This window comes from Pseudorasbora parva, chromosome 13 (genome assembly GCF_024679245.1).
Source record: "Pseudorasbora parva isolate DD20220531a chromosome 13, ASM2467924v1, whole genome shotgun sequence".
Classification (NCBI taxonomy): Eukaryota; Metazoa; Chordata; class Actinopteri; order Cypriniformes; family Gobionidae; genus Pseudorasbora; species Pseudorasbora parva.
In genome coordinates this window covers 2283781-2296014 of record NC_090184.1, presented here as the reverse complement: position 1 = coordinate 2296014, position 12234 = coordinate 2283781, and the positions used below count along the sequence as shown (strand labels likewise).

The window sequence follows — 12234 nt, the reverse complement described above, 5'->3', positions numbered from 1 at the left end:
CGTAATTAAACTAAACTATCCCTGTTCTCTCTTCATCAGCAGATATTATAACCGTAATTAAACTAAACTATCCCTGTTCTCTCTTCATCGGCAGATATTATAACCATAATTAAACTAAACTATCCCTGTTCTCTCTTCATCGGCAGATATTATAACCGTAATTAAAATGCGTCCAAATGCTTTTCTTGAGAATGGCAAACGGCAAGACCTGCTTATATTTCCAAATACCTGCAGTTCTCCGACTCTGCCACTAGAGCAGTATTCGAGACAAAGTTTATCCCATCATGCATTAGTTCTGGGAACTGTTGAGGAAAACATTCCACTGTTCGTTAAATTCATTAGATATTAGGCTAATATAATGTAGCCTAAATGTAATGCAGTAAAACAAAGTGCATTCTATCACTTACGTAGAAGCACCACAGTTTTAAATGTTGTCTTCTGTTACACAGGCAACCGAACAGACGTTTAGAAGTTATTTTAAATGGCAAAGTTTTGAAAGCTCTGTAAACACTTGCATTTTTGCAACACTATAAATCCCGTCGGTTAATCAAAAGTTCTACACACACTTGCGGTCTTCACGTCTTCTTGAACACTTGAGCTAAATACAGGAAATACATCATGTGAGTAGACAAGGGGTCAAGTGCAAAGACCACGTGTGTGTGTGTGTGTGTGTGTGTGTGTGTGTGTGTGTGTGTGTGTGTGTGTATTCTCACAGCTTTCTCTAGAAGACTACAAAACTGGTTCAAAGTCAGAGTTGGAAACACAAAAATGTGTCTTTTCTCACAATTGTGTATGTATGCAAATTGTATAATATCCAAGGTACACATTTCTTGTAATTGTGCAGTTAATTCTCATATTGTATATTCAGACATTTTTGGAATATTTTTCCTCTCCCCAAATTTGTCACTACGGAAACTCAATAATATATAATTGAATTAGAAGGCTTATATTGACCTATTAAGATTTTGTTTACACCTACCATGTCAATATATTTTTTGATATACACTTTCACTGTCAAATCAATAACAGATCCAATTTTACAAATATTTCAAGTGTAATTGATGAGATGTGTTGTATTTTGAATCCAGTCTTTCTTTATAAAAGGTATAAAGTTAATCACACTCATTTCAGAGTTAAGCATTCATTAATTTGAATACACATCGAACCAAACACCATCATAACATCTTAGTTGATTATTAAATATACTCTTTTTTTGACAAAACATCCACATTTTCGGTAGTGACAGTAATGTTTTGGTAGTGACTACATCACATTACAACATTTAACTTGCATACTAAAACACTAATGATTTGCATAACTACTAAAATTGTGTAATAGTTTATTAGTTTATTTAGCATAATAGTTTATTTTCCCATAATAAACTATTATGTTCCCTTTTATCACTACCAAAACATTCACAAAATTGCTCATTGATTATCACGTTGTGATAATTTTAGGCCTAGCTCAAAGATGCCAATCAGCACATGTTAGCTAGCTCAGTTCTGAACAGTTCAAAGCTAAAGCTACATTTGATTGAATAACACCCATAAAATGTTTGCTTAATTGGTGTTTGGTAGTAATGTTCCTTAAAGGTATACACAGATTTTCAGACTTTTCAACACATTTTGCTCAAAATGATGGGATCCACTATGACAGAGAGGGACACAGGAATATTTCCTGTAGTTAAAATCAGTCGACTAAAACATACACTTTTTTTTTTTTTTACATATAGTAATGACCTGGCTTTTAATTTTTTTTTTATCAGCTACATTTCCATCCACCTACTTAAAATAAGCCTTTTGATACATACAATGCACTTAAAATGACTAAAATAAACCAATTCAAATGATTAACCAAAACTATAATAGTATATCAGTGATATTAACCAACACTGCTAGTCAGAAGTGATCTTTATTACAAAGATGTCTTACAGAAGATGTGTTGAAGGCACTATAGCGGTTTAAATCATTCACAGCATAATACAGCTTCTGCAGAGGACACTGCCCTGAGCATTATTATTCATAACCTTATCGTACAGTTAGACTAAATCCATAAGAATCTGCATAAGTTGTGAGGTGTGAGTAGATCAAACACATATAACGCGCTGAATAAGACCAGTCCCGATCGACTACTACAGACCCATCGAGAATCTCTCCCTCATATCAAAAACATTCAGTTTTTGATATTACACATATCATGAGTGATAACAGCGGTGCTTCTCTGCTGTCCTGTAACGCAGTGCAATGTTCAATAAATTAATACTTCATTTAAAACAGTGTTTTTACATCAGATGATGCAAGACAAAACCCTTTAACTTTTTGAAAATAATAACCTAAAAAGCACATGCTGATGTGTGTCACGTCCGCCGGCACGTTTCAAGCAGGAGGAAAGAGTCCCGAAACGCTGGAGGTCAAAGGTCAAACACAGCCGAGCCGTGCACGTTTTCCACACAAAAGACCTGCGGGCGTTCACTCACAACACTGAGCGAATCATTCATTTCTGTGTGAACTAATCCTGAATGCTACATTCAACTAAATGATATTAGAAAAATACAACAAGCAGCAGTTCTTCTGTAGCTCGAGTATTAAAGAGGACCTGTGATGCTTTCTCCGTCTGTCTTTAGTGTGTGATGCAGTTTGAGCGTGAAAAAGTGTCCGTGTTTCTGAACTCAACTGTAGTCTTGAGTTTCTTCAGGAACAAACACCTCACAATATTCCTCATTATAATAATTCATGCGCAGAATAAAGGGGCGGAGCCTTGTTGAGTTAGCCAGTCGTGTGTTGAGACTGCCGATTATGGTAAGGGGCGGGGCATTTCCCAAACACCAATCACAACACACTGCTCCAGCCAACCAATCAGAACACAGTGTGCTTCAGAAGGCGGGGCTTCATAGGCCACATTTACACTGCAGGACTTGATGCACGATTCCGATTTTTCTGTCGACCCACTTACATCTTTTTTTTAAAAGCGACCCGTATCCGATATTTGCATTTACACTATACGATGTTTATTAACAAAGATTCGGGAGGAGGGCTTTCAGATATGCAATGGACACAGACAAAATAATTATTCATTGTTTTGCTTTCCACACTTTTCCACTCATCTTTAAAGGTCAGCAAAACATTTCTCTCTTAAAGTGGAGATAAAGAGGAGAACTCTTGATCGCAGTTTGTGTCACGTCACTTGCCTCTGTCGCTTTTTTAATGACGTACGATTCGCATTTACTGGAGAACATCTGATTGGACTGCACACAGGGCAGACGCAAATGCACGTATCCGAATCATATCCTATTTATTCCCACATATGAGTGAGGCCTGAATCCTATCTGAGGATATCGAGATTAATGCATTTTTTACTGCTTACCTTTTCACATGTCATATCCGATCTGAGCCACATGAGAGGGAAACCTCAGAATTGTGTCACTTGAACCATGCGGTGTAAATGAGGCCATAAAGACAGGAACTAATCAGAGTTACTGACAGACTGGGAAGAGAGGAGCCGCAACAATGGAGAATATGAGGAATAATCAACATTCAAGCAGAAAAACCTGCTCTAGTAGAGCCAGAAACAACAGCAAGACTCTGAAAGGTGTATAATCGGTCCACTTTAAAGGGATACTCCGCCGTCTTTTCATATTAGACTGTTATTCCCTTAACTAAGATGATTTGATAAAAAACACATGAAAAATCCTCCCTCGAATTTCCCCCTCACCCTCTCATTTCTGTCAATAGGAGTCAAGGATTTTTCAGCCGGGACTTTTTACTGCGCCGAGCCGAAGTACTCTCAGAAGTGCTATTCCGCCACACATTATAGTTCTCCTTTTTAACTCGCTTGGAAAAGCGGCGCGTTTTATTTTGTGTCCTCATACTTGATCGTTCAGCCATTGGTGTAACTGTATTTAAATAGGGAAAACATGGAGGTGTTTGGTGGCTTCTAATTGATCTCTGTTTGGTACCATAGTGAATGAACTGGGCTTAGTGGGCTAAGCTAAATGCTATCAGATCATCACCGCGTGTCAGAGAGATTAAGAGAACACACTTGAGACGAGAGAGGTGTGTGTCAACTCGTCTTAGTTAAGGGAATAACAGTTTAATTTGAAAAAGCGGTGGAGTATCCCTTTAACGAGTAGCATCATCTGGGCACGTGCAGAAATCGGTATGTGTGTCCTGAGAAAGTGTCCCAGTTCCTCCAGAGGACAGCGAACAGGAGGAAGAGGAGCAGCGAGGAGACAGAGCGGCTGCGGGTCTTCATCAGCGGCACCACGCAGTTGGCCACGGTGGACACGAACACCAGCAGGACGGCCATTAGAGCCAGCAGAACGCTGATGAGCTTCCCCAGCAGAGTCCGAGCGGCCGCGCTCTCCAGACCCTCCAGCTGGACCACCTGCTGCTGCTGCTGCTGCTGGAGCTCCATCTTAGAGACCCGCGTCTGACACGCCTCCAGAGCCTCCTGCACACACACACACACACACACACACACACACACACACACACACACACACACACACACACGCGTTAGGGTATTGTGAATTGTGGGGACTTTCCATAGGCGTAATGGATTTTACACTGTATATACACAATCTGTACATTCTATATCCCTACACTGCCCCTGCCCCTAAACCTACCCATCACACACACATACACACACGCACAGCCCCTAAACCTACCCATCACAGGAAACATTCTGCATTTTTACTTTCACAAATAAACATCATTTAGTATGTTTTTGAAGCTATTTGAAATGTCCTCATAAACCACATTTATTGTGTAATACCAGTGTAATACCCATGTAGTTATACAAATTTGTGTCCTCATAAACCACATAAACACACACACACACACACAAAAAAAATGACGGTATATTTGTATTTAATCATTTAGTTAACGGCGGTATATTTGTATTTAATCGTTTAGTAAACGACAGTATATTTGTATTTAATGGTTTAGTAAATGGAGGTATATTTGTATTTAATCGTTTAGTAAACGGCAGTATATTTGTATTTAATCGTTTAGTAAACGGCAGTATATTTGTATTTAATCGTTTAGTAAACGGCAGTATATTTTTTTTTATCGTTTAGTAAACGGCAGTATATTTGTATTTAATCGTTTAGTAAACGGCGGTATATTTGTATTTAATCGTTTAGTAAACGGCAGTATATTTGTATTTAATCGTTCAGTAAATGGCAGTATATTTTTGTATTTAATGGTTTAGTAAACGGCAGTATATTTGTATTTAATCGTTCAGTAAATGGCAGTATATTTTTGTATTTAATTGTTTAGTAAACGGCAGTATATTTGTATTTAATCGTTTAGTAAACGGCAGTATATTTTTTTTAATCGTTTAGTAAACGGCAGTATATTTGTATTTAATCGTTTAGTAAACGGCGGTATATTTGTATTTAATCGTTTAGTAAACGGCAGTATATTTGTATTTAATCGTTCAGTAAATGGCAGTATATTTTTGTATTTAATGGTTTAGTAAACGGCAGTATATTTGTATTTAATCGTTCAGTAAATGGCAGTATATTTTTGTATTTAATTGTTTAGTAAACGGCAGTATATTTGTATTTAATCGTTCAGTAAACGGCGGTATATTTGTATTTATTCGTTTAGTAAACGCCGGTATATCTGTATTTAATCGTTTAGTAAACGGCAGTATATTTGTATTTAATTGTTAAGTAAACGGCGGTATATTTGTATTTAATCGTTTAGTAAATGGCAGTATATTTGTATTTAATTGTTAAGTAAACGGCGGTATATTTGTATTTAATCGTTTAGTAAACGGCAGTATATTTGTATTTAATCGTTTAGTAAACGGCTGTATATTTGTATTGAATCGTTTAGTAAACAGCGGTATATTTGTATTTAATCGTTTAGTAAACGGCAGTATATTTGTATTTAATTGTTTAGTAAACGGCGGTATATTTGTATTTAATTGTTTAGTAAACGGCGGTATATTTGTATTTAATCGTTTAGTAAACGGCGGTATATTTGTATTTAATCGTTTAGTTAACGGCGGTATATTTGTATTTAATCGTTTAGTAAACGGCAGTATATTTGTATTTAATTGTTTAGTAAAAGGCGGTATATTTGTATTTAATCGTTTAGTAAACGGCAGTATATTTGTATTTAATGGTTTAGTAAACGGCAGTATATTTGTATTTAATGGTTTAGTAAACGGCAGTATATTTGTATTTAATCGTTTAGTAAATGGCGGTATATTTGTATTTAATCGTTTAGTAAATGGCGGTATATTTGTATTTAATCGTTTAGTAAACGGCGGTATATTTGTATTTAATCGTTTAGTAAACGCCGGTATATCTGTATTTAATCGTTTAGTAAACGGCAGTATATTTGTATTTAATTGTTAAGTAAATGGCGGTATATTTGTATTTAATCGTTTAGTAAACGGCCGTATATTTGTATTTAGTCGTTTAGTAAACGGCTGTATATTTGTATTTAATCGTTTAGTAAATAGCCGTATATTTGTATTTAATCGTTTAGTAAACGGCGGTATATTTGTATTAAATTGTTTAGTAAACGGCAGTATATTTGTATTTAATTGTTTGGTCGGCGCTATATTTGTATTTAATCGTTTAGTAAACGGCGGTATATTTGTATTTAATCGTTTAGTAAACGGCAGTATATTTGTATTTAATGGTTTAGTAAACGGCGGTATATTTGTATTTAATGGTTTAGTAAACGGTGGTATATTTGTATTTAATGGTTTAGTAAACAGCGGTATATTTGTATTTAATGGTTTAGTAAATGGCAGTATATTTCTATTTAATCGTTTAGTAAACGGCCGTATATTTGTATTTAATCGTTTAGTAACCGGCAGTACATTTGTTTTTAATCGTTTAGTAAACGGCAGTATATTTGTATTTCATCGTTTAGTAAACGGCAGTATATTTGTATTTAATGGTTTAGTAAACGGCGGTATATTTGTATTTAATCGTTTAGTAAAAGGCGGTATATTTGTATTTAATCGTTTAGTAAACGGCGGTATATTTGTATTTAATTGTTAAGTAAACGGCGGTATATTTGTATTTAATCGTTTAGTAAACGGCAGTATATTTGTATTTAATCGTTTAGTGAACGGCGGTATATTTGTATTTAATCGTTTAGTAAACGGCCGTATATTTGTATTTAATCGTTTAGTAAACGGCCGTATATTTGTATTTAATCATTTAGTAAACGGCCGTATATTTGTATTTAATGGTTTAGTAAAAGGCGGTATATTTGTATTTAATCGTTTAGTAAACGGTGGTATATTTTATATTTAATTGTTAAGTAAACGGCGGTATATTTGTATTTAATCGTTAAGTAAATGGTATTTGTATTTAATCGTTTAGTAAACGGCAGTATATTTGTATTTAATCGTTTATTAACGGCAGTTTATTTGTATTTAATTGTTTAGTAAACGGCAGTGCCTCAGTGGTTCATGTAGATTGTCTACAAACCGGAAGGTTGGTGGTTCGATCCCCGGTTCCACCTGACCAAGTGTCGAGGTGTCCATGAGCAAGACACCTAACTTCAGCTGCTCCCGACGAGCTTGGATGGCGCCTTACATGGCAGACATTGCCGTCAGTGTATGAATGGGTGAATGTGAGGCAAGATGTAAAGCGCTTTGGATGGCCATAGGGTCTGTTAAAAGTGCTATATAAATGCAGTCCATTTACCATAAACGGCGGTACATTTGTATTTAATCGTTTAGTAAACGGCGGTATATTTGTATTTAATGGTTTAGTAAACGGCGGTATATTTGTATTTAATCGTTTAGTAAGCGGCGGTATATTTGTATTTAATGATTTAGTAAATGGCAGTATATTTGTATTTAATCGTTTAGTAAACGGCAGAATATTTGTTTTTAATCGTTTAGTAAACGGCAGTATATTTGTATTTCATCGTTTAGAAAACCGCGGTATATTTGTATTTAATCGTTTAGTAAAACGGCGGTATATTTGTATTTAATGGTTTAGTAAATGGCGGTATATTTGTATTTAATGGTTTAGTAAACGGCAGTATATTTGTATTTAATCGTTTAGTAAATGGCAGTATATTTTTGTATTTATTTGTTTAGTAAACGGCAGTATATTTGTATTTCATGGTTTAGTAAATGGCGGTATATTTGTATTTAATGGTTTAGTAAACTGCGGTATATTTGTATTTAATGGTTTAGTAAACGGCGGTATATTTGTATTTAATCGTTTAGTAAACAGCGGTATATTTGTATTTAATCGTTTAGTAAACGGCGGTATATTTGTATTTAATCGTTTAGTAAACGGCAGTATATTTGTATTTAATTGTTAAGTAAACGGACGTATATTTGTATTTAATCGTTTAGTAAACGGCCGTATATTTGTATTTAATGGTTTAGTAAACGGCAGTATATTTCTATTTAATCGTTTAGTAAACGGCAGTATATTTGTATTTGACGGTTTAGTAAACGGCAGTATATTTGTATTTAATCTTTTAGTAAACGGCCGTATATTTGTATTTAATCGTTTAGTAAACGGCCGTATATTTGTATTTAATCGTTTAGTAAACGGCAGTATATTTGTATTTAATTGTTAAGTAAACGGCGGTATATTTGTATTTAATCGTTTAGTAAACAGCGGTATATTTGTATTTAATTGTTTAGTAAACGGCGGTATATTTGTATTTAATCGTTTAGTAAACGGCCGTATATTTGTATTTAATCGTTTAGTAAACGGCCGTATATTTGTATTTAATCGTTTAGTAAACGGCGGTATATTTGTATTTAATCGTTTAGTAAACGGCGGTATATTTGTATTTAATCGTTTAGTAAACGGCGGTATATTTGTATTTAATCGTTAAGTAAACAGTATTTGTATTTAATCGTTTAGTAAACGGCAGTATATTTGTATTTAACGGTTTAGTAAATGGCAGCATATTTGTATTTAATGGTTTAGTAAACGGCAGTATACTTGTATTTAATCGCTAAGTAAACGGTGGTATATTTGTATTTAATTGTTTAGTAAACGGCAGTATATTTGTATTTAATGGTTTAATAAACGGCAGCATATTTGTATTTAATGGTTTAGTAAACGGCAGTATACTTGTATTTAATCGCTAAGTAAACGGTGGTATATTTGTATTTAATCGTTTAGTAAATGGCAGTATATTTGTATTTAATTGTTTAGTAAACGGCAGTATATTTGTATTTAATTGTTTAGTAAACGGCAGTATATTTGTATTTAATTGTTTAGTAAACGGCAGTATATTTGTATTTAATCGTTTAGTAAACGGCGGTATATTTGTATTTAATCGTTTAGTAAACGGCAGTATATTTGTATTTAATTGTTTAGTAAACGGCAGTATATTTGTATTTAATCACACACACACACACACACACACACACACACACACACACACACACACACACACTAAAATAGTCTGGAGTAATAATATCTGAAGTGCCTCTGATACGGCATGATGTTGATCTTAATCTGACATTACGTGTGTGATAATGACCCTTTACAGAAAGGTTAAGGTTAATTAATGCATGTTAGTTCAGGCCCATTAAATCAGATTAACTTTAGGGTTTTAGACTTGGTTAATTACTTGTAATTATGCATAATTTACTATTGTAACCATAGTAACTACATGTAGAAACGTGTAACTAGGACACCTTAAAATAAAGTAAAACTGATTTTGCTTGTTTAAGAAGTAAAATGTATGATATCATCACAGGTGAAAGTAATCTCTGCTTTAAAACATCTGTGTGTGGCTCATTTAGGGGAGGTTTAGTTTGTGTAGTAGCTCACTCTCGCCATTAGAGGGCAGGCTAGTGTATCGCTTCATGTTCTGCCCGTACGGTGAACACACACACACACACACACACACACACACACACACACACACACACACACACACACACACACACACACACACACACCTGCAGGTCACGGGCTCTCTCGTTGGACTGATACGCGATCTTCTCCTCCAGGCTGGCCAGCTCTTGCTTCAGGTTCAGGATCTCGTTCTGGTGGAGCTCCGTCAGATCATTCACTTGTTCCTCTAAGCGCTCGCACCTACAAAACACAACCAACGCCCAATCACTTCCTGAGAACATGAGGAACATGCGGCTGATTGAGCTGCGATGTGTGTGTGTGTGTGTGTGTGAGTGACTGAGACTCGCTCTTTACTCATCTCTCTAAAACAATGTGTGTGTGACGGAGCGTCACTGATCCTGCTGTGGAAAGGGAAGTTCTCAGAGACGACTGATGGATTCACTTTTAAACGCCTTTAACACTCATAAAGCCCATTTCTGACACAAGGGGAAAAAATGGCTTTGTTCTAAAAAAAAATAATAGTAATTATGATGACAATTAAAATTATGACAATAAATAAGGTCTAAATTATGGCATATTTCATAATTATAATTAAAACATGAATCTGTATTAAAATATCTAAATGTTGAGAGTAAAGTTGAAATTATTACTTTCTATACCATAATAATCTACTTTTAATGTCAATGTTAGTTTATGATTTCAAATAAAAGTCAAAATTATAATTCTGTCATTATGAGATCAAGCTGAAATTATGAGATTAAAAAAAAATTATGACTTTCTATACAATAATAATTTAATTTTTATGTCAATGTCAATTTATGATTTCAAAAAGTCACAATTATAATATTGTCTTTATGAGATTAAATTGAAATTATGGAATAAAAATAGAAATTATGATCTTCTAGGCCGTCTAGGTTGTCTAAATACACTTTATGTATTTAAACATCAACATTTTGAGATATAAAGTTGAAATTATGACTTTCTAAACCATATTAATTGACTTATGTCAATGTCAATTTATTATTTCAAAAAGTCACAATTATAATATTAATATTATATTAATATCATTATGAGATTAAATTGAAATTATGATATTCTAGGTAATCTAGGTTGTCTTTGTATGCCAGTTTTGACTTTGAGTAGAAAACTATGGCAACTAAATCATAATTATTCATAATGTCATATTTCTTTTACGTCATAATTTCAGATTTTTACTTTCATAATTATGACCTAAGACATCATTTTAAACTTTGATACCGTAATAATTGACTTTATGTCAATGTATGATTTCTAATAAAAAGTCAAAATTATACTACTGTCATGATATAAAGTTAAAATTATGAGATTAAAGTAGAAATTATGACCTTCTAGGACTAGATCATTTTATTTCAATTTTGACTTTGAGAAAATTATGGCATACAATTATTCATGACTTATGATGACACTAAATTATGAGATTATAAAATGATCTTTTATGTCAGAATTTCACATTTTTAATGTCATAATTATGTCCTAAGACATCATTTTAAACATGTAATTTCAAACTAGTATGTCATAATTTCGGCCTTTTGTCAAAATTATGATTTAGAAAAGCATGACTGTGTAAATGTGCTTTATATGAATGCACTGAACATAAGAAAACAAAAATCGGTAACACTATTTTAAGATGAAGTAGTTACACATTGCTACATATACTTACTATAGTAATAACAGTAAATTATGCATAATTACAAGTAACTAACCCTAAACCCTAACCGTAACTCTATAGTAAGTATGCATTCAATTAATATTACTCATTAGTACATATGCGAGTAAGAACAATGTAACCATGACACCTTAAAATAGAGTGAACCAATTCATTCATTCATTCATTCATTGGAAAAGGAGCTCCTGCTTACATACAAAAACAGTTCAAAGTTAAGCAGAATAAAAATATGATTTATGATATGATGCGGCTCTAAAATCCCACCGTACAGTATGAATTCACCAGGGTAAAGTATGAACTACGTCACACTGTTGACAATACAAGCACACTCAGTTTTGGACCAGCATGAAGGAGAGCAAACAAAGACTGGATGTTCAGTTTTGGTGAACTATTCCTTTAACTACTAAAAGATAAAATTACCCATTCGTTTCAAAGCATGTTGATTTTTCGGCTATTTTAGTGCTTCTGTTATTATAAGCGACAGAATAACACTTGACCGTGAGCTGGACATTTAGGGCAGAAATATGTTTGTCCATTCATTGGTGAAGCTCTTTCTCTCCCTTTCTCTACATTCTCCCCTCTCCTAATTCTGCTTCTCAATCTTTTACCATTTAAGAGGAAAACGGCCAAGTTGAGACTATTTCAGGCCACAAATCTGGTGGGTCACGACCCGAAATTGAGTGGCAGATCTGTTTCCTGGTACAGTTGGAGC

The 12234-nt window shown here is 34.1% G+C and overlaps 1 protein-coding gene across 4 annotated transcripts in view; it reads right to left on the bottom strand.

The window, feature by feature from the left end:
* Positions 1–1892: 1892 nt before the first annotated feature.
* tmcc1a (transmembrane and coiled-coil domain family 1a) overlaps positions 1893–12234 on the bottom strand; it is a 54149-nt gene continuing 43807 nt past the window's right edge. For all 4 annotated transcript variants that reach the window (XM_067412935.1, XM_067412937.1, XM_067412936.1 and 1 more), the window contains 2 exons: positions 9922–10057; positions 1893–4449 (listed from right to left, as the gene is read on the bottom strand). In XM_067412935.1, coding sequence (XP_067269036.1) covers positions 4132–4449; positions 9922–10057 — 454 coding nt within the window. In that variant the 3' untranslated portion in view covers positions 1893–4131. The remainder of the gene's footprint in view (positions 4450–9921; positions 10058–12234) is intronic.